The sequence below is a fragment of the Toxotes jaculatrix genome, chromosome 14 (genome assembly GCF_017976425.1).
Source record: "Toxotes jaculatrix isolate fToxJac2 chromosome 14, fToxJac2.pri, whole genome shotgun sequence".
In the NCBI taxonomy this organism is placed as follows: Eukaryota; Metazoa; Chordata; class Actinopteri; family Toxotidae; genus Toxotes; species Toxotes jaculatrix.
The window spans coordinates 15876789-15900004 of NC_054407.1; the positions used below are offsets into that span (position 1 = coordinate 15876789).

General features: G+C 38.7%; 4 protein-coding genes across 8 annotated transcripts in view; 2 read left to right on the plus strand and 2 right to left on the minus strand.

Annotated features, from left to right (window-relative positions):
• The window catches only part of LOC121193691 (ankyrin repeat domain-containing protein 13C-like), a 29369-nt gene extending 8215 nt beyond the window's left edge, over positions 1-21154 (plus strand). Inside the window, exons 13-14 of one of the 2 annotated variants that reach the window (XR_005895305.1) lie at positions 82-781; positions 21134-21154. Coding sequence is in view for 1 of the 2 variants with exons in the window: in XM_041056126.1 (XP_040912060.1) it covers positions 82-212 (131 nt within the window). In the remaining variant the exon portion in view is untranslated. Of the gene's footprint in view, positions 1-81; positions 1556-21133 lie in introns of those variants that run through there. The other variant, XM_041056126.1, reaches the window with a different exon arrangement.
• LOC121193692 (serine/arginine-rich splicing factor 11-like) lies at positions 2260-9320 on the minus strand. 4 transcript variants are annotated; one of them, XM_041056127.1, is made up of 12 exons: positions 9029-9320; positions 8011-8144; positions 5357-5472; positions 4797-4877; positions 4657-4694; positions 4403-4536; positions 4126-4204; positions 3915-4034; positions 3735-3824; positions 3531-3614; positions 2994-3159; positions 2260-2866 (listed from the first exon to the last, which is right to left on the minus strand). In XM_041056127.1, the coding sequence occupies exons 1-12, from the start codon at positions 9148-9150 to the stop codon at positions 2675-2677; spliced, it is 1356 nt and encodes a 451-aa protein (XP_040912061.1). In that variant the 5' UTR covers positions 9151-9320; the 3' UTR covers positions 2260-2674. The 4 variants fall into 4 exon arrangements, with proteins under 4 accessions (XP_040912061.1, XP_040912064.1, XP_040912063.1 ...); XM_041056130.1 differs by lacking the exon at positions 9029-9320 and adding an exon at positions 5721-5845 and having other exon boundaries at positions 8011-8145; XM_041056129.1 differs by lacking the exon at positions 9029-9320 and adding an exon at positions 5721-7604.
• rpe65a (retinoid isomerohydrolase RPE65 a) lies at positions 12304-16051 on the plus strand. The gene is made up of 14 exons (XM_041055196.1): positions 12304-12314; positions 12697-12779; positions 13009-13159; positions 13408-13515; positions 13755-13896; positions 14025-14172; positions 14389-14470; positions 14556-14688; positions 14799-14938; positions 15045-15174; positions 15284-15398; positions 15514-15608; positions 15703-15814; positions 15906-16051. The coding sequence occupies exons 1-14, from the start codon at positions 12304-12306 to the stop codon at positions 16049-16051; spliced, it is 1596 nt and encodes a 531-aa protein (XP_040911130.1).
• On the minus strand, positions 17505-21799 carry LOC121193694 (RING finger protein 11-like). The gene is made up of 3 exons (XM_041056131.1): positions 21166-21799; positions 20611-20780; positions 17505-19964 (listed from the first exon to the last, which is right to left on the minus strand). Exons 1-3 carry the CDS (start codon positions 21286-21288, stop codon positions 19793-19795), a joined length of 465 nt encoding a protein of 154 aa, XP_040912065.1. The 5' UTR covers positions 21289-21799; the 3' UTR covers positions 17505-19792.
• Between the last annotated feature and the right edge of the window lie 1417 nt (positions 21800-23216).

Here is a 23216-nt window from a genome sequence, read left to right on the forward strand (position 1 = left end):
CTGTGTTCCTGTGTGTGGGTGAGCTTCAAGAGAACAGTCACAAAAACAACATGTTTTCTTCTTTGGTTTCCTCTCTCGCAGACATCCCCGTCTTCCCCACGATCACAGCAACTGTCACCTTTCAGGAATTTCGCTACGACGACTTTGAAGAGTCGATCTTCTTCATCCCTGCTGAATACAAAGAAGATCCCAGTCGTTTCCCAGACCTCTGACCAGTAAACACAACTGACACAAACAGGAATTGACCAGCGAGTAAATATGTTTGGGGGGTGGGAAACACAAATGAGGAATCTTGTATTAATTGTTTAATTGTATAAAAAGAAAAAAGGCAAGGAGAGCTGGTCTTATTGATCAGTTGTTATTCATTTTGCTGGTGGATCCAAAGCAAATCAATGCAAGCAGCTGTTACAGAGTGCCATCTCACATATAGATGCGTACGGGCAGTTGTTTTTGTGAAATGAGTGATAGCTTTCATTGTACTCGCTGTTCACCTACTGAGCAGTTATATCAGCTGCTCAGTGCTGCTGTTCTCTCCTGTGAAAGCTGTCAGAAAACTCAGCCTGGGCTCTTCATCGGCACCATTTTAATATTTACTATATCTCCTCATTTCCTGGGGCTGATGATTGAACTTTCATTCTTGAAACTGCACTGACACGGTCATCTGTAAATAATTCACACCTCATTTGAAATTCATAACAAAAAGAATCACAAATATAGCTATATCGTCTGAGCTTAATATTAATTTATAGATTAAGTACTATATATATATGTGTGTGTGTGTGTATACATAAACACACACATATACATATACATGTATACATATATAAAGATGCTCAAAGGAGTAACACTGTGTAGCAATACATTTCCAGTACTTAAGAATGTTTTTAACCAGCTGGGACAAGGTTTAGCATAAAAAAAAACACATTCTAACAGTTCAATATCCAGGCCTTTTCCCCTGTGCAGGATGCAATCTCCTGTATTTTCAGGTTAGCTCATGTTACCTCTCGACTGTCTCCATGTTTGTCGTGATAGTATGAATTCTGTGCTCAGTGTGAGTGACTAATTGTACTGTATCAAGGGTTATTGTATGTACGTTTGTGTGTGGGAGAACCCAGATGGGATATCAGGTAAACTGTTCTTTGTTTAATACTGCACTGATATAAAGTATATTTAAGGCATGCTACGGCTGTGTTGGCCTACTGGATCACATGCATCTTTAAGCTATATTCTCTCAACGATTGTTATATTACCTGCAGACTTACTGGTATTTAGATTAAGGAAAAACTGAAAATTGTAACACTAACACTTTGAAACACCTTTTAGTGCTTATAAAATCTCTCCTTGATGGTTGTCTGCGCATAATTTTTTATTTTATTTTTATTTTTAAGTCTAAGGAGAGTAAACGAAGCTGTGAAGTTGATATTGCTGGATATCCCAAAATTGCCCAGATGGGAAATAGTCTGATCCATTGAGTTTTCTCTGGCTTCAGCTGATATGTACTGCAACCATACCTACTTCACATCCCTTTAAATAAAGCACCAGCATCATGTTTCAACTGACTTTGTGCAAGTATAATAAAAAAAATAGTTCTAAATGATGCTTCCAAATACGGGTGAGTAATATGTCAATATCAGTTTGTCAGCAGTCAGATATTTTTTCTTCCACATCATTTAAACCATTAAGTACTTTGACTTGTCATTTGTTGAATTTGCAGGGTCATCCATAGCCCCAGTGTGCCTCTCCTGTGCTGCCATTACATTCGAATATCAGAGGTAAGCATCCGATTTTCTTAAAATTAATTACGTTGTGATCTTTGAAAAACCCAGAGGGCTTTTCCACTGTCACTCTTATGAAGGTATTTCCACAATCCTCAGACTCTTGAAACCATTTGGATGAAAAAATATGCGTATATCTACATTCAGTTCTCAGTTTATAATGTGCACCAAGCTAAGACTAATGCCATCTAATACAACAGTCCTATAATAAATCCTCTGTCATGAAGGTTTCAAAGGTCAGTTTTTGTTGAAACTGTTTAAACTGTTGATTCAACTTTCATGATCATTTTGGAGGCTGCACTGACAGGTGTTCCTATTATTCTGTCCACCCCACTCAAATCAGTGACATGTAGGTTAAATAACAGTTCAACAGCACCAGAAACTGCGGTATATTGTGATCCGATTTTGGGTTTGAGAGGATACTGCCCTTACGTCTCACACCCACCTGAGGTAAAAGCTGAAAATGATTAATTCAAATTCTAGGTTCTCCAAATAGGCTTTATTATAAAAGAAATCCTCGATAAAACAATCAACACTTTCAAATAACAAAGAAGCTGATGTAGTAACTGTTTCCAAAAAGATGGGCATAGAGGCCTGAGCTTCACACCACAACACCAAACAAAAATGTAAAGATACAACATTATATGAAGAAGAGACAAACTCTCACAACACAAGCTCAAGAAAGCAAAGCAAGCCTACTTCCAGTTTTAACTGATTTCATTTGTAGAGGCAAAAAGCATAATATGGATACTTTAACAGTCTATCATTGCACATTTCTGTGTGGGAAAAATCAAACACACTTCACATTTTAGATCCACTCCCGCAGGGGCAAAAAAAAATTGTTTTGTAGCACATAACCAAAATGGAGGGATAATGTGGGAAAAAACAGGATGGACCTCTCAGTCGCTGACATCCATGTCCTCTTCATGGTGATCGTCAGCACCGTTAACTTTGGCCTGCTTCATGGGCCGTGCTCTGCCGTTACCTTCTACTGACTGAGGAGACAAAGCAGAGTCGTCTGAATCCTTCCTGTCCTCCCTCTCCTTCTCGCTGTCATAGCCTTGTTCTTCTTCGTCGTAATCCCTGGTGATCTGTGAAAGGAAACCAATGGATGTGACATTTTAAACGCATTAACACCTCCGGTCTGGTTTACATCAGAACAGCAATGCTCACGGTGTGTTAAACTGAACAGTGTGTCTCAGATACGCTAAAACCAACCTTAACATCTCCTTTCTCGCCGTCCGATTTCCTCTCCCGCTCTCTTTCTTTGTCTTTACTTTTCTTTTTCTTGCTGGTGGAGTGTTCACGTTCCTCACGACTGCGATCTTTATCGCTCCTGCGGTCCCTGTCCCTTTCCTTATCCCTTTTTTTCTCCTTCTTATGTCTGTAGAGGGAAGAGAGGAAAAGTCTGAGCTGTCATAACCAGGATGCGGCCATGCAAAGTATATTTAGGTTGCTTTAGCAACTCAGGTTAAATTTATTTGGTCTGGACCAATGAAAAAATTACACATTGCTTCCTTTTAGTTCAAAGTAAGCCTGAAGTCATAAGGAGTAACTGAACTCATAGTCTGTGGTTTTAGCATGAATTCTTTTTTTTTTTTGTGAACTCACCTACATGCACCCAAATTTGTTTTGATTAAATATGACAGATATGAAATCACCCATTACCAAATTACTTCATCAGGATCTTAAAATAAGCCTAATGTGATTATGTGCTTTGTATTATCCAGAAATATTTCACATCAGTACACCAACCTTCGAGGAGATGGAGACCTGGAGCTTCTCCTTTTAGGGGACTTTCTAGGAGATCGGCTGCCGCTGCGACTTCTCCTGCGTCTCCTGTGAAGTGGAATGAGACAAAAACTGAGGTTACCACTGTATCATGACTTGGAAACAGAGGTCTGAGAAGCTGTTTAACTACATTTTGCTGAAGCACATGAAGAACCAGGATGTACTCACCGGCTCACGCTGCGTGACCTCCTGGTAGTGCTGTAGCTTTTGGGTGGTGTTTTGGATCTTCTTCTCCCAGAGTCATCTTTCTTTCTATCTCTGTAAATAAATGAAATGTTTTCAGATTTCACACAGGCTGTTAATCTCAGAAAGGAGGCTAAATGCGATCTTTTAACACAGTTAATCCACCTGGATCTGCTTCGAGATCGTCTGCTTCGGTCTCTGGAGTGGGTGCGCCTCCTGCGTGGGCTTTTGGAGCGTCTCCTGCTTCTCGAACCTGATTGTCGCCTCGACCTGCTTCTGGTTCGCCTGCAAACAGACATTCAAAACATTTAGCTTTTTGGTTTGCCGACAAAGTTTCTCCTTCTCAGCTGTTCACTTCATCAACAGAAGATTTCACCTGTGTCTTGAACGAGATCTGGACCACCTCCTCCTGGACCTGGACCGGGACCGAGAGTGCTTTCTTTTGCTCTCCTTATCTGCAGGGCAGCAAGACAGACACTGTTTAGGATTTTCAAGGTGCAATATTACACATTCAACCTGAGTGAAAGGTAGAAAAAATAAAGTGGTCTTAATTATGACTGCTTAATACTGCAATGCAGACAAAACAGACACTGTTAGGAGAATGCAAAGTCAACATCCTGGCAAGAAAGTCCTCCCAACTTTTGTCCACTCACTTCCAGGTTCAATAGCAGCAGAAATGAGTGACTGAGCCTCTCTGACTCTCTTCATGGCTTCTTCGATTTCTTTATTGGATGCATCAGCCTTCAGGCCTGGATTCAGGTTTAAGCCTGCAGCCAGAGGATTCAGTCTAAACAAAGGAAAATTCATTAGTTGACTCATCATTACCACAGAACACACCAACGCATCAGTTTCTTTACTTTGTCATTTAGTTTACAGACAACAAAATAGCGTCTTTATACAAACGTACTTTGGATCTGTCATGAATTTTAGCAGCTGATCAGCAGCCTGTGAGGAGAGAACGCAAAAATTATCATCAAGTACACTGCATATTAAACAACACACATTTTGGAAAATAACAAATCACTGTTATTCAAGGCGAGCTCTCACCTGGGGATTCATATTGGGTCCGGGGAAGCCAAATGCTGTCATTGCATCCATGTTCGGAGCACCAAAAGGGTTCCCTCCAATCTGGAAAAAAAACAACAAAAAAACATGCACACACAAGCATGTGAAGGCTCTTTTGTTTTGCTAGTTTGTTGTTCAGATCTTGGCATCTTCACAAGGGCTTATGTTCTAAATTTTTCACTCACCTATTGAAATACTACCTGTTCTCATTATTTAAAAAAATAAAACAATTACAGCACAAAAAAATGACCCTGAGGTGGGTTTGTTTTGTCAACTCAACTGTTAGCAAGTGCTCAGAGGAATGGAAATTTGAACATCTTTTGTCTGTGGCACACGACTGTCGTGTAATCACATTTTCAGGAAACACACATTTAAACTTAAGCTATTTTTATGTGACCCTGCAATGTTTGCTAGGGCTGCGCCAAAACAATAATTCAAAAATCGAGCAACTAATCGATTAATCAACTAATCATTGCAGCTCTATACATTAAATGTTTTAATGGTCAGAGAATCTGAACCAGACAGTGAATTTGAAGTCTTACAGGTGGATTAGGGATAGGGTTGGGTGTTGGTAGAAGTCCTCCTCCTGGAAGAATTCCTGCAACAGCATTTGCTGGCGCCAACAGTGACAAAGCTTTAGCCTCATCTGGAATAGATCCTACAGGAAAATAAAATCAGGCATTAGGAGAGAACAACAACTTGGCACACATCAACTACTGAGAGACATTGTGGAAAAAGACAAAGAAAAAAAGTCTTCACACTGCATTTCTTCAAATTAGGTTCAACAAAATGGTTACCTTACAGATCAGAGAAGAGTTCCCTTAATTCAACAAAATCATTGCAGTGACATAACTATTGCTGGAATAAATCACACTACTCCAATGAACACTGCCAAGAATATATCACCTGAACGTGTTTTTTAAGTCATGAACCAAACGTTAGCAAGCACAGCTGCTTCTCCAGTTGGGTGTGCCCTCAATTTTCATTTAGACGTTTACTGAAACAAGCGACTCACGTTGGCGGCTTCGCTACTAAAAGCACACAGAGAAAAATCGAGATACACACAACAAAGAGAAATTTAGGGATTTGGCAAGAACACTATACAAGCTATCAGTGTCTACTTACCAAAACACATTTCAGAGGATAAACTGGTTTATACACTAGATGGCAATAACAGAATTAAGGGTAGGTAGCGTGCCATTTGTACATCATTATTCTAGTATCCTTACCTGTCACTGCATCAATTAACCAAACCTGGACCGAAGATGAGTGGTTTGATTAATCTGCACTACCACAGTCCAATTAATGATTTATTTTATCATCTTTGTTTGCAATATGCCTCTGATTTTATTTAAAAATGACCCAAAATTAACAAATAAAACACCTCAAAATCATCTCAGTAAATCCACCCCCAAGAACAACTCTTTCACATAAATACGGACACACAGTAATGACAACATTTAAACAAAGAAGCACACTGGAGAGAGAAATTGCTGCAGGAGACAAAACTGTTGGATGGTATTTTCAGCAGGGCCTGGTATACAGGACTGGCTGAGCCAGGAAAAAGAACTGTAAAACACAACAACAAAAGAAGACCACTGTTAAAGAGAATATTGCACCAACATTATGTCATGATGGGTGGGTATCTTAGACAGCGTATGACGAGATGGAGTTAAACTGGTATATCAGACAACCAATCATTGACTAGTCTTCCCCTTTTTTAATCCTCAAACTCGCTCATACCGTTGAGATAATGTGAATTTTTTAAAAGTCGGTGCAGTGTCGGCTACCTGGGCACTCTGGTTTTTGCACAACTGATTATCAACACACAGTCTCTTTGTACATCCTTTTGCCACCAGACCCAAATAACTGACTGTCATTAACAGTGTTTTATCTCAGCAGTAAATTTTTACCATTTTTAAACAGGATGAGGCTGGGTATCCTCTTTTTTTAATGTTACTGTCAGTAAATCTCATGAAAAGGCCAAAGCCAACTACCAATAACAATATCAGTTTATTTTTATACTTCAACAGGAGTGAACAGTGTATTTGTTGGGGGCTATTTTCAGTGGCAGATTAATACACATTTGGTGCACTTGTGAGCATTTACAGCAGCAGCATGGTGCCTTTGGCAGTGACTCAAAATAAACTGAAGTGCCAGCGTTCATTATGAAGAACAAACAGTGTCACCCAGAGCAGCAGCATGGCTCACTGATGAGCTTTGAAAACGCTTTAGACACCGGTCTTTTTGTCTTTTCATAGGATTTGTTGACATTAAAAAATGAAGAATATTGCCAGCCTTATCTGCTAAGGAACAAAGCTTTGGCCATAAAATTAATGGCTAAGCAATGTTCAAAAGTGCTGCAAAATAGTGCAGAATAAGCACTGTTTCAGGCTATGTCATTGATTTCTGACCTTTATGTTCTAAACTAAACCACCTAGAAAAGGTAAATTAGACAGAGGGAAAGAGAAAGAGAGAAAAGGACACAAAAAGATAGGGGTGGGGCTTGAATGCTTGCTGGCCTTTGCAAATGTCTACAATCCCCTGTTGGCAGGCAGAGGACCACTTTCAGCCATCAACGAGGGGGCTGCTTTTGCCTTCTTCACTACAAAAATCACATACACACACACACACATACACACACACAAATAACAGAGAGAAGTTTAACAGTGGATAGTCCAATATGGGGGAGAAAATAAAATGCATATGGTTAAGAGTTAAAACAACTTCACTTCTGAACTTTGAGGTGTCAGCAGCGCCCACAGCTTGGGGGAATGTTCAACTCCTAGTCTGTAAAACAGATTTTGGTATACTGCACTTTCTACATGCAGAGCAAACCACTGTTTCAAGTGGAGACACACAGCTTGATATGTATTTCTCCAAAGATTAGCTCCAGTTTATCAAGAGAATTAAACTGTGGTGAGAAAACAGATATGGCATGTAGTACCACAGCATACCAAAAATCTGACAACAGAGGTCTATTTAAACGCTTTTTATAGACAATGGGAGGGAATGCCATTACCAGTATCGTTCAAATTATCTTAAAAAGCTCACATAAACAGACCAAGGTGAGTTGACTTGTGCACTTCACAAATGGGACAGATTAAATCGTTTTTTCCTCTAACGTCACTATTTCGGAGTCATGCCATTCAATCAACAACGACCACTCACACATGGGAATAATTATGAGACCAACCTTCAGCAAACGGGACCACGATCAAGGCTCTGTCCACAAACACAGTGTTGGTCAGATGTTGAGACACTCCAACAGACTCTGGCTCCTGGAACTTCACAAAGCACACCCGAGACGTCACCGGCATCGGAGAATCACTGTCAAGGAAGTAAAACATATTACATAAAACAACACAAAATTGCCAACAGTCATCTCAACACTGCATCTTGATTGTTTTTTTTAACCACATAATGTGGTCCAATCGTACCCACGAACATGAAGCTGGGTTCCTGCTCGTAAAATGTCAAGATTTTTCTCTTTTTATGGCTCTGTGTTTTTGACCATTGGCCAGACAAATCAAGCAGTCAGAAGACTTAATACTGGGTTCTGTGGCAGGCATTTTCACTGTTTTCCAATTACTCCAGAACATAATCAATACTTAAATCTAAAATGGAAATAATCCTTAATTATGTTCCAAATTAAAGTTTTTATAGCAAGTCAAAATTATGTGTAGTAAGTCCAATACATCGTGTGGCAAAATTAAGACACTTCAAACTTACTCAAATAACAATGAAACAGTGGGAAATAACAGATCCTATGTCCTAAATATTTCCTAAATATTTTTAAAGTTTCATCTTTTTCCTTCCATAATTTATCGTCTAACTTCACTAATGCGAAAGCCAATATAACGGAACTCATGGTACAACTCAAATTAAGATAATAAAAAGTCATAAATGAGTTGCCTCTCGTTTAAACCTCTAATATTTTACAAGCTACATTTACACTATAATTTAAGGAAACGATTATGTACTTTTGTAAAACACCACTGAGTCAGTTTACAATGAATTTGAATGTAACTTCAGGTCAAGTTAACGTCTGATATATTAGGTTACTGTTAGCTACAGGTCTGGTTAGCATGGGCCCGTGTCCCCGTCTCCATCCCCACCGAGCACCTTAAATGTTTGGCAACCCCACCCCCAGCTAATGTATGACTTAATTTCCATTATGAATAACTTAATAAATCGGCAGCCGGTCAACTCACTCTGGTGGGAATAACTTCAGCTCTTCGATGGTTCCCAGAAAACCGAACAGCGTCCTCATCTGCTCCGATGTTGTGCTCGGCGACACGTTCGTCACCTGGACTACCTTCGTGGTGTAATTCATTTTGCTCGAACCAAAACCGCTTAAACAACAACGCTAGTGTTCGCCACTGCACTGAAATTAAAGTAAAGGTTAACTACTGGCTATTAAGTTGGATTGTTTGTAGGTAATTCGCTGGCTAGCTGTTAGCGCTCTACTATAACAACAGGCTGTAGAACTTCGCCGCCATGTTCGCTACATGTCGACCAAAGTGCGCATGCGTTTACTTGAACTCCAGCCGTAAAAAATAACGATCATACATTTATTTTTTTAAAAATCGAAGTTTATTAGGTTTATTTGTTTATTACAACTCATAATCGGTCCATGTAATGTTAGTCATGCACACAAGTGTGTGCAAGACTTATATTATGAAGGAATAGTTTTGCCCTGCAGTCAATAAGCAGCAGAGGTCGCCCTGCCATTTTCTACATATGAACCTTTTTCACATACAGTCTATGATACAAAGATGAGCATACATTGGTGGGAAAGTAAAGCATGAAGTGTGTCTGACATACCAACCCCAAAAGAATGAGCTGTTCTTTGTTATCATTTAATTCAATCTGGAAAGCACTGGTTCTCTTCAGTTTTAAGGAACTGTAATCCTCATCAGTGGCGGTTCAACATTGAACTGCTCCCTGGGCGACTCCCCCTCCAAGCGCCCCCCCCCCCCCCCCCCAAGAAAAGAAAAGACATTTAACACAAACAGCCATGTTTTAACAATATTTATATTATAACAATCTCCATCTCCAACATTGTCAAAACAGTTTAGAAATTAAGGTTATCAGAAATTAAATAAATATACTCTATATACATAAAAGTGGAAACAACACTATTTATAATATGAATGAAATGTGCATTATTTGGAAGAAAGTCAAGGTGACTTTAGCCCACTAATTCTATTAGAGTACTGGATCCCCCCGTCCGTCCGTCCGTTCCCTTTCTCAGCCACCCCCACATCTACATATGCATTTTGATTGTTTTAAATAAAATTGTGAATTGAATTAAAATATTTTACATAATGTAGAATAAAACACAATATATGAATTACATAATGAATTTAAGTAAATTAAACATGGGTTTAGTTAGAATTACTAAGGAAATACAAAAAAGTAACAAATACTCAGAATTTTCATGCCGAAAGTGCTTATATAATTGATTTGAAATTACTAGTACAGCCAACTTAAAAAATATGTCTAGATTTAGATGAATGTATTGTGTGCAACCACTTTCAACATTAAAATTGAGTAAATTCAATGAAACATTTTTTCAGTGTACTCTATTATATTTCAGACAGAACTACATGCACTTTTACTTCACATTTATTTGACAAAATGACAAGATTTTTCTCCATCCAAATTACATGAAGCACTTATAAAATATCATGCTTTGTTGTACATTAAAATGACCCAACAGTGTATACAAGTACAGGTGAAACAATAAGTCAGTTGACAGAAAATGAACTGCCATGTATTTTGATGATCATTTGAGTAGTTTTTAATGCAGGTTACTTAAATGTGAGTATTTGTTGCTTTCCTTTTGAATTATTTTGAATTTATTTGTTTTTAATCATTTTGAGGTTTGGATTTTTGGTTGGACAAAGTTTTTACTAACTAAATAATCAATCAGTTTATCAAGAAATAATCATCAGATTAATTCATAGTGAAAATAATAATTATTTGTTCACCTCTACCAGTTACAACAATAAAATGTTCCTTTACTATTTCCTGTAGCAAAATTATTTTGGTCCTCTAATCTGGGGATTTACCCTTCAAAAGAAGTGTTTGAAAGATTAAGGCTAAATATAATTTTTGTTGTTGTTGTTGAATGTTTAGTTTTTCTATGTATTCACTCTCTTTTATTTTAGTAGATATGTTCTCTCTTAATGTTTTATTAATAAGAGAGTAGACTTAATTGATTCCCCTGGCTTGTACAAAGTTTGCCTGTTTATGTATGACTATTTTTGCATTGCTGTCCCCTTTCACATTGTTTAGTCCTTGCTATTTTTGATCCCCTGCAACAGCAAAAGTAACTGCTTTTGAGGTGTGATTGAGGACCAACTGAACCTTTGTCAGCCTCACTCGGTACTATTCGGCTGCCGACCCTTCATTAAGAAAAGAGAGCAAAGATTTTTTGGATTAATCGGTTATCAAAAAACGTTGCTAATTAAAGTAAGTCCACATGTGTTGGCTGGGGGCACCACACCACATCCCCACCACTGACAAAACTGCTTTTAGCAAAACTCTCTCTACTAATGGTGTTTTTTCCCAGGAGAAACAATACAGCTTTTGTCTCCAGGCTACGTCGAACATAATCCCTACACCTGGATTATAGCTGAACTGAGACAAGCAAGTTGAGGCATTTTGTGTTTGGACCAAAGAACAACTGGCCTCATTTCATCCAATTTGCAGTGTGTGCAACAGTCATTGTACAATGACACCTAAAAATAGCTGTGAAGGTTCACTGTTATTGTTGTTTCATAATGATTTTCAGATCCTCATTCCATTACTCCATTATTTTGGAAGATTGTTATTTAATCAAAAACGAGGTGGTGGTATTGTCCTGAAGTACTAAGATGTTTGTTTTTGGACAATGTGGCCTCAATCCCAAAGCTTCTTTTCACAAATTCACATCTCTAAAAATCTAAAAGTGTGCAATTAACACACATGTAGGCCACGCAGCTTATTCTTATTAGATATTAATGTGAATTGTACATATTGTGAGTTACTGAACTTAAATCTGTTCTTGCTTCATTCTGTTTTTTTAGCCCTACACATTGCATCAACATTCTGAAATATATTGCACTTGGTATGACTCAGCTTAACATTATCTTAAAGCACAAAATCTGAGCAATTGATACAACTGAAAAAACAATCACATGCACCATTGCAACACATTTGCCTAGTATGGTTCTCTGTAATAAATATTCTCTGCGATAAATCCGGTTTCAGAGGGGTGGCCATTGAGTCATCCATCAGAGGATATTGGCACAATGGGATTCTTGTTCACAGTGTGACATGATTGGCCAGGAGAAAGGTTTACAGGGCAGATTGCAGTGGCTGTGAGGGGGACCAGACGAATAAATACCCCAAATCCACTGGGAGATCAGAGGCTTCCAGTTCAGAAGTGACCCGAGGTTTTCTTAAGATTTGCTTTGTGTTGCCACAACAAGAAGGAAACATGGTCAGCCGGTGAGTTTCTCATGAATTACCACTAATACAAGTCTAGGTTTTTTTTAAAAAATTGCATATTGATTACCTATTTGAAAACTAATATGCTTAGTGACAGGTTTTGCCATGAGGTTAAATTTTATAACTTTCTATGATGTTATTTAGAACTTGTATAGACATTTCCACAACTTGACCCTGTGACCCTATGTGGTTAGTGTGTCTGCAGCTTATGAAGCTCCTCAAGGATTTAAAATCCCACACTGAACTCCTAGACTGTGAACTGCATGACCTGCCTTTCAAATAGTTTAACAAACAGACTCACACATTTAACTTGCTGGAAATTTCATCGAGTTTCATTGGCTTGGCTTCAGTGTTTGTTGATGTCTTTACTTTCCGATGGCAGATTTGAGCACCCAGCTGGTAACTACAAGAAGATTTTTGAGACATGTGAGGAGCTGTCTGAGTGTATTCCAGCAACAGTCACAGGTTTGTTTGCATCTTTCAGACAGAAATAGACTGTAGGCAAATAATTCTTTGTGTACACCAAATTGCACTGTTTAGGAAATTTACTTGTAGCATGAGTCTTTTTCTTCTTTCCTCTGAGAGCACGTAGCTGGCATCCAAAGCAGAAAAACTCTTAATGCATCTTTGCAAACTGATTTCAAAAACAACATCTCATTTGTCATAATTTTTTCATCATTTTGGTGTTTTACAGGTAGGATTCCTTCATTTCTGAAGGGAAGTCTTCTCCGTTTGGGACCTGGGCTTTTTGAGGTTGGAGATGAACCTTTCTATCATCTCTTTGATGGCCAGGCCCTCATGCACAAATTTGACTTCAAGAACGGGCAGGTCACCTACTTCCGAAAGTAAGACTTTAGGGACAACACTAATGCTTTCTCATTTTTTAGTCCATTTCCATGATTTACCATTTACCACACTCCAATCACAATAAACCACCAGATACTTGAAACATGTTTTGAAACACTTAAGCATCTTTGCTGGGAACAAATGGCTCATTTTTGGCATTGTGTTAAAAAACATTTTTTTCAAGGTTCATATGTATTGTTTTGAAATGAAATTAATTTTACTCTTACTCTTCCCTCCTGTGTCTCAGGTTCATCAGAACAGATGCTTATGTGCGAGCCATCACAGAGAAGCGTGTGGTGATCACCGAGTTCGGCACATTTGCATATCCTGATCCCTGCAAAAACATTTTCTCCAGGTGGGTTGCATCCATCCTGACTGTCGCCTGGATGCTCATCACTGTAGAATGCAAATTCAATTTCATCTTTTATCCACCATGATATATTTCCCTATCTTCTATATACTGCCGAATATGCTGTGTCTGCTTTTTTTTTTTAATCTCCGGACTTTTACTTGTGTTGGCTTACATTTCAACTCATGACATTACCTTTGAACCACAACTTTATTTGAAAAGTAATATTTTTTTTTCATTGGCAGGTTTTTCTCTTACTTCAAGGGTGTTGAGGTCACAGACAACTGCCTGGTGAACGTCTACCCTGTCGGTGAAGACTTTTATGCTGTAACAGAAACCAACTACATCACTAAAGTAAACACCGAGACCTTGGAGACACTGAAGAAGGTACACCACTGCAAACATATCACAGAATTTTAGATGCCAAAAAAAACTTGATCTTACCACTTTTGAACTTCAGAACTGTGCATTTCTTTATATCAAAGCCCGGTAAAATGTGTTTACTTCCTGTGCAGGTTGATATGTGCAACTACGTCAACATTAATGGAGTGACAGCCCACCCTCATATTGAGAAAGACGGCACGGTGTATAACATTGGAAACTGCATGGGAAAAGGAGCATCACTGGCCTACAACATTGTCAAGATCCCACCCACACAGAAAGGTTGGCATCAGCTCTGGTGTTACTGGGATGCAACAGGAAACCCATACAGTCACTTCAGTGGAAGTGTTGCCAAAATATGCTGGTGAATGATAATTCAGGGTCAAAGGAATCACAGTGACTCTCAAAAACCAAGCGAAATGTTTCATAACTGATAAGTCAGAATAGATTCAATTGTGTAATTAAATTAAGCACTGACTCCTTTGCTTTCCTCCTTAGACAAGACTGATCCCATCGAGAAGTCCAAGGTGGTGGTGCAGTTCCCCAGTGCTGAGAGGTTCAAGCCCTCCTACGTGCACAGGTGTGTGATTCTTGTCTGTATTCCATTTGGTGTGTTTTTGATGTTGTCACAGAAAGTTTCAGCAGTCTCACCTGATCAATTTCAGCTTCGGCATGTCAGAAAACTACTTTGTCTTTGTGGAGACCCCGGTGAAAATCAACCTGCTGAAATTCCTGAGCGCCTGGAGCATCCGAGGCTCCAACTACATGGACTGCTTTGAGTCCAATGAGAGCCAAGGAGTAAGAACTTGATCATCTTTAGTGGTTTATTTAAATGTGCAAACCTCTCAAATTATCAACAGCTTGCCTCCTAAAGTCTCATGATATCTATTTTGATGTGCTTTTTATAGACCTTGTTCCACATTGCCAGGAAAAACCCAGGAGAGTACATCGACCTTAAATTCAAAGGGGCAGCCATTGGCATGTTTCACCACATCAACACCTATGAGGACCAAGGATTCATTGTTTTTGACGTTTGCTCTTGGAAAGGGTGACTGACTCACTGTTATTTAAGCTTTCTCATATATCTCTTATAGTTTTCTTATATATTCGATACTGGTGTATTTGCATTGCTCACTATTATTTCTTTCTTGCAGATTTGAGTTTGTTTACAACTACCTCTGGCTGGCCAACCTGAGAGCCAACTGGGATGAGGTGAAGAAGGCGGCCATGATGGCGCCCCAGCCAGAAGTCCGCAGATATGTCATTCCCCTGGACGTCCACAAGGTGAGTCACCTGATTCTTTTCCATTCACACGGTCTTTGCCACCTACAGATGTGAAGTCATTGTTTTCTTTTTTTTTGTGTGTTCTCATCTTATTTTGGACTTGATGTAGGAGGAGCAGGGGAAGAACCTCATCAGCCTGCCGTACACCACAGCCACAGCGGTGATGCACGCCGATGGGACAATCTGGCTGGAGCCTGAGGTGCTGTTCTCCGGGCCTCGCCAAGGTATCAACACAACCATCAAACTTTATTTACTCAGACATGTTGGATACTTTACTTTTTTTTTTACATGGAAACTGTCTTTGTTATTTAACCGTTTTAATTATTTTTTTTTCTGTAGCATTTGAGTTCCCCCAGATCAACTACAGCAAGTATGGAGGGAAGAATTACACATACGCCTACGGCCTGGGTCTTAACCACTTCATACCAGACAGGGTATGTTGACAAAATGCCTTCAGTCGCATGTGATTCAACGTGTGTAACACAAACGCTGTTTCATTAACTGATTTCATTTTTCCCTTATGTGCAGATCTGCAAGTTGAACGTAAAGACCAAGGAGACCTGGGTGTGGCAAGAACCAGACTCCTACCCCTCAGAGCCCCTGTTTGTCGGGACCCCTGATGGGGTAGATGAGGATGATGGTACGTTTGCAGCAACATGAACACAATAGATTTAATTCTGCGCCACCTATGGCAGAAACCGTTTTATGATAATCTTGTGCTTTGCTGACAGGAGTGCTGCTGACCATTGTGGCGGCCCCCGGCTCCCAGAGGCCGGCATATCTCCTCATCCTCAACGCCAAGGATCTGTCCGAGGTTGCCAGAGCAGAAGTGGAGTGCAGCATTCCTGTCACCTTTCATGGGATGTACAAACACTAATGATGCATCGCTCAGGAAATCAACAGTAGTCAGCTATTGCAGGGTTATCAACTGCTGCTCAGTATTAGGATGAATAAAGACTAAATATGTCTGAAAAAATGAACCATTTTTTGTCAGGAAAATTATTGTATGTTCTAAACCAGGTTGTTAAAGAAAATGAAGATATTATTGTGTGAATGTTTTGGCCTCTCTGAGTCTAGACAATATGTCCCAACTTGAATGTGCCTGACATTTTATCCTTGAAGTGTCAGTATTGGTTTAATAAAAGAAATGGATTTGTTCACGGGCTGTGTCACGCTAATATTTCATGGTTGGCGAAATAAATTCATCAATATCAATACACTGCTGTTTTGTATTGATCTCTTATATGACATGTTCATTAGCTACTTACAAGGTAGTAGCGGAACAAAGTGACTAGTGATACTGTTCTTCATTTCGGGTCTAACTCTGTGTAAAAGTAAATATTTACTGGGTTAAATGTCTTTAAACAGAAAAACAGAAAATTCCTGTTCCAGACCCTGTGCTCTGATCTCCCTGATTTGCGTCAGACAAAAAAAATGTTGTTGTTTTTTTTTTTTTGACATTCTGATCCACATTTGCAGTGTTTCCTTAAAACAGGCAAACATTTCTTCAGATCCTTCAGGCCTCTGTCCCTCCTTCAGCAAATACAAGCAGTACCAATAATCCTTCAGCTTAAATTCTTGAGATATTTGTAGAGATTTCATATGTCACCGCACAAAATCTTATTATGGTCACATTTGAACAAGTGACCTCTCCATGTCCTTCCATACTGTTTTTCTCAAAGTTGTCTTGAATCTAATCTAAAAAGTCAAAGCACGCAGATCTTGCAGCACTGCAAAGCTGATTAACTGTGTCAGTGCTTAGAAAGAAAGGGCATGTTGCAATCCATTATTCTTTTTCAGTGTATATAGATGGATTATGTGGCCCTTCTATACACTGTCAGGATCTCAAGCAAACCATATGCGTAAGATTCATGTTCATAAACAAGGCGTCCATTTGGTCTGAGTGGTCTCATCTCGTGTTGACAGGGTTAGATGAGGATTTACCTTCTGTTTTTGTAATTATAACTCCAATCTCAGATGTTCCTTACAGGCTATTTTACTCACGTTTCCTCCCCAGCTGATGCAAGCCAAGGAAACAAAGCATTAAACATCACTAATATGGCTTGGGCTCGCTTGCTGTATCAGTCCAACGGAGAACCCTGATCACGCAGTCACGTTTTTGATTTCCCTGCCAGACTGTGGGATTGAATTAATGAAAGGCTCAAAGAAATATTTTGCAATCGTGTATTTTGTAATCTCTCATTTTAGTAATCATAGGGTCACAAACCTGCCCCTTCGTGTGCAATTAGTCCACTTTACAGACTGATCCCAACAGTTTTGGAGGAGATGAGGACAACTGCTTGTTCTTTAATTAAACAAAACCAAATACATGTTGTTTTTTCAGTTTATTATTTTTTTTTACACGAGGGCTGTTCAGCCTTCCAAAAAGAAAGAAACGAAACAAGATTACAGGAAATATTAATTTTCAGAATAAACTTAGGTTGAAAAACACAGCGAAGGAAAAGCTCAATGAAAAACTTAATATCTCAGTTTTAACTATCACACCATAAGAGAAGTCTCTCATACTCTGAAATTTAGCTGGGACAGAGGTTTGCACAGCCAGACTTCAACCAGTGTAACATTTATATACTCCCTGCCCTAAATAGACAGTGGATTTTACACAAATTTAACAAAAAGAAAAAATGTGACAGTAAAAGATGAAACAAGTAACAGAGGAAAAGACAGCCACATGACCACCAAACAATTCCACAAATACCAAAAAAAAGTTTTGTTTTTAGTAACTACTGCTACGGTGAATGGAAATAAAACAACAAAAAACATTTACTATAGTGTAACAAAAGATGTGACATATAACACAAAAAAGTGACACTGTATTAATGTGGATTCAAAACGATTCACCCCAAAATTTGTTGTGTTTATTTCTTAAAGGAATAATTTGACATTTTGGAAACATGCATGCTCGCTCGCTTGTCTCATAAAGAAAATACAGAGCCACAGCAAGAAGGTGAAGGACTTAGCTCTGCATGACAACTTGAAGCTAACCTAGCTCCGTCCAAAGGTTTTTAAAAATGGCCTAACAGAACCCCTGAAGTTCACTAAATAACATGCTATTCCTTATGTTTATCTGTAAATGAAACGAAATGTGCCGCTTTGTCGCTCTACAAGGAGTGACATGCTGTAACAATTCATTATTGAAGAGCATCTAATGTCTTTGTACAGATTAATGTTGGTAGGCATATTTTTTGACTTCAAACAGAACCAGACCAGCTCCAGTTTCCTTCTGATCGCAGTCTTTACGCTAAACTAAGCTAACTGACCCTCCATATATACCACACAGACACGTGAGTGGCATTGATATTCTCATCCAACTCTCAGCAAGAACAAGAACGAGCAGATTTTCCAAAATGTCGAATTTTTCCCTTAACTTTGAGCAAGCCTCTGTCCCTTCACTAACACACACAACACAGACAAAAAAAATGCAGCGGAACAAAGCGGAGGCTCACACTACTGAATCACAGATTTCATGAAATACATCTTCAGGCTTACTTCAACATGGTAAGTGACTACTGACAGCTCTGAAAATATCGGCTTTATCGGCTATATGACGTTTGCATCTCAGGAAATAAAGGAATGAAGTATTGATAGTGCAAGGTTATAAGGTACATATATTAATATATTGTTTTAGATACTGTCCTATAAGTAAAGTGCAAATCTCTGGATCAGATGAAAAGTGTGTGCAAGCATTTCTAATTTTTGACTGACTGATCCACCTGCCCATGCACAAATGAGCCCTTTACATTGGCTGCCAGCTACTTTACACACCGTCTGGTGAAACATTCACATTACACATCATCATTTTTCCCTTCAACTCAAAGCATTTTTAAAGTCTGGCTATTTGGAGAAGCCAAAGACAAATATCCTGTAGTCTTGGTGTCCATTATGTATTACTGTGTATTACTTATAAACTTTGGGTGATTTCCGTAAAGTGTGTGCATTATTTTTTTTGTGATTCCAACTAACAGGAGAGCAATTTCTTCCTCAGGTGTATGTTCCCACAACTCTAAAGTGTAGGCCCATTTTAACGTGAGATCAATATGTTGAGGAAGTCTTTGCTCACTGTTGCCACCTCAAATTTAATCCAACAGATTTTCGAACAACACCTCTTAGCATTTTGGTCAATAATTTGTTAATCTACTTGTCCATTTAAATCATGACTAATTGGGAATGAAGGTGAACTGGGGTCAGTTGGGGAGAAACACCACTGAGGCCAGCTCAAGTGGAAACGCACAGTCATCAAACAGCCCAAACAGCTCATACACAAACACACACACACACAAATATAATTCCACATGCTCACTGTCAACACTGGACGCTGCTTCAGCATGACAGACACACACAAACACAATCATGCAGGGTCGACTGGAAACAGTTTCTCACTGACTTGTGTAACTGATGTTTAAGACCAGCTTATTTAGACTTGGGGGCATGGAAGGCCAACATTGGGTGAGTAATTTCTGAAATTTTCAAAGTGCAAGACAACAGCCAACCTATTTTTCAGCTCCTCACACTCTATAAGGGGGCAGTTGTAGGGTTTGCGTGTGGGTTTGGGGCTGGAGGGGACATGGTTGAGATAAGCGTGGAGGAGGAGGGGTGAAAATCAGTTGGTCTCATAGGTGGAGAGCAGGGCAGCATCCACAGGCTCCATGCAGGAGGGACAGGTGAAGGATCTCATCAGCCAGTCATCTATACAGTCCATGTGGTAGATGTGCATACATGGCAGGAACCGGATGGGATCCCCGTATACAAAGTCCAGCATACAGATCACGCACCTGAAAACAAATTAAATTAAGAATTTAAATATACACTATTTAACACCACACAAATCACCTAAGATTTACGTTATTGTAATATCTCTATTTAACTTCAATGTTGTTCAATGTTTTGTAGTCAAAAAAGATGTATTACAAATATACAGAACTGAAAATTAGTCATCTAAGTAGTTAAGCAACAAAGTTACTTGGCAACAATATTTATCATTAACTAATCGATTAAGTCATTTAATATCAAACATTCTCAGCTTCTCAAAAGTGACAATTTGTTGCTTTTTTCTTGATTGTAAATTCAATATTGTTAAACAAAAAAAACCCAGTCACCTTAAACTCTGGGAAATTATGACATTATGGTATTTTTCACTGTTTTATTAAGTGTTTTAGACTAAAGGAATAATCAAAAACAAGACAGCTCAAAATTGTTATGGCTTAATTTTCTGTCATTAGTCACACAGTTACAAATATTTTTCCCCCTTCACATCATAACGCACAAGATTAAACATTAATCCAATTTAAAAGTGTCACAATAAAAACATTGAAGTTGGGTGTAAGGGTGTAAAAAATGTGTGAGTTAATATGGCCCAGCCCTACTGGCCTACAACCTCCCCCTGAATAGACATAACACACAGACACACTAAAGGCTCACTCTCTAATCTTTTTCTCAGAGCCGTCTTGCCCTCCATCATAAACGCCTTTAGGAAGGTGCTGGATGAGACCGATGCGCTGTGCTATACGGATCTGCTCCTCCTCTGTCAGCTGGGTGGCCAGACGGGCCTGACTAGGTGTGGGATGGTACATGGGCATGTGAGCCTGCTCCTGGAAACAGAAAAAAAACACCAACATTAAACAACAACAACAAATAGCTTGTCCTCTTGTATCAGATCACTTATATAAAGCTGACTGACATGGATAAACTGAAATATAAAGCAGCTGTGTGCTCTGGAGAACGTTGACAAGCCAGTTTGTGGAAATGAGACCTATATGTTTACACTGGTACAATTCAGGATGACTTAAAGGAGGCCACAGACATAAATCACGGGACACAGGTATATTCTCATAAACAATAACTACTATTCATTAACATTTTTCGTTTTAACTAACACTGAGCTTCCTAACTTTCGTCCTTCGTGTGGCTGAAACGCTTCCTTCCTGGAATAATAACCTGGGAGGTGTGTGTGTGTGTGTGTTTGCAGCCTTTCACCTGGTACGGAGGAGGAGGCTCCAGATCCGGATCCGTCCCGTCGCCGAAACTCGCCCTGTCTGACTGGGATTCATGAAGCAGAGAGATGTCGTCTGATGTCGGAGACTTGAGACAGTTGCCCATGTCTTCGTGTCCCCGCTCCTGTCCTCCTGGCCGACGTTTGAAATCAAAACAAAAAAAACCCCAATCTGATCTTGTTGTTGCTAAAGTTGCTCTCGGTGGCTAATGTTAGTTTTGTCTTTATACTACCCAGAAACCACGAATTTACACTCAGCTACCTGCTACGAAAGATACCCTGTGCATGGTTATAAAAATCCTACATAAACGTTAAATGTTAACGCACACGTCCAAACTAGTTTCTCTTCATGTTTACACGGGAAAAACAAAACAAAGAACTCCCTTGCTAACGACAGCTAGCAGCCGAGCTAGCTACTTTTTCGCCCGACTTCCTTGATAAGTGTCGCTCATTCCTTTATAAGAACCGGTATTTCTACAAAATATCTACTTCAGCAGCAACTGTGGCTGTTAGGCTGAGCGGTCTGACAGTTAGACCGCAACGACATCTCCGCCTTTTAACTTCGTGTATAACATTAAACAGTTGAGCTTCCTTGCTAGCTCTTAGCTCTTTCTTCAACGGGACGATATGTTATCGGTCCGTTGGATATGACGTAGGGTGAAGGTGTGTGATTCTGCGCCGGTGATTGGATGATTTCTGTTACGTATCGAAAGAGAGAGCCAAATCCCACCCCTTTTAATGACAACAATAATGTAAAAAGCATTGATTACTATTGGATAATGATTAATAGAAAGCATATCAATAAATGGATTGTTATAATAAATTGCTCTAAAATAGAATAAAATGCTTAGATGAAAAAAATCTAGAGTTACTTGAAGGTAAAAAGATGTAATGATGTACCAGACACCTTTTCTGTCTTCTGCTGCTTTACACTTATTACTTACTAACCCATATGATAAGTGTTAAAACAGTAGCTCTGTTCAAAGACGTAAAATGATTCAATATTCAACAAAAGGCAAAGATTACAGAAAAGTCCCAAATTATGACAGTTTTGTATTAGAAGTTTTGTAAACTGCTGCGTATACACTTATCCTTAAAGTACATTTTACTGCTTTATTGTAAATGTATTTATCCAGGTAAATCTTTTATTCATAAATGTGGATGTTCTAAAATGGAATTTAGCCCTAACAGTTAGTACAAAGACAATAGGAACAGAGGGATTTCAAAACACAATCTGTAGACCCCGATCCAGTTCTTAAAGGAGGCGGAGTTCTCAAATAAGAGAATCCATTATTTGGCAGAAGCGCATTTTGACAATGTGGTAGTGTGTAAAACAACATTTAAAAAATACCTGTATCTTTGAGATACCAATATTTGTGTAACAAATGTAAGTTCAAGTTCAACAAATATATTGAATCAAGCAAATAATAAATATACAAACTGACATTTTCCTTATGCACTTCCTCTGGTTTTTACAGAAACTGTTATTGCAATGCTCAAGGTTTCAGTGTCAAGGTTCTTTAAGCTTAACCATCCTTTGTGAAATAAAAAATAAAAAATAAAAAGACATCCAATAACAGTGGCTGGCAACTTGAAGACACCTTTATTTGTATATACAGCTATTGTACACATAAAAACCCACAAAGTATTTGCATTCCAGGAATTTATGATACAAATCTCCATGTTTTTTGGTTAAGTGAGTTTCACAGAATTGGCCTTCTTCAGGCGAATAAAACAAAGACACAAACCTTAAAATTAACATTTTCAAAGATTCCTTTATCTTTAAAGCTCGTCAGCTGATACTGTTCATTATGTTTTTTTTTTTTTTTCTAAATATTACAAACAGCATAATTTCTCTGTACATTATTAGTAAGTTAATAGAGTAATGTTAATTTGTGAAGCAAAATGTGTCATGGTGTGTCTACAGTGTTTCTACAGTCATCGTCTGTAATGGTTCATACAATATTCACAAGGAAGAAAAAAGGTAAAATTAGATGAAGGATCATTTGTTTTCATATCTGTTCATGGTAAAATT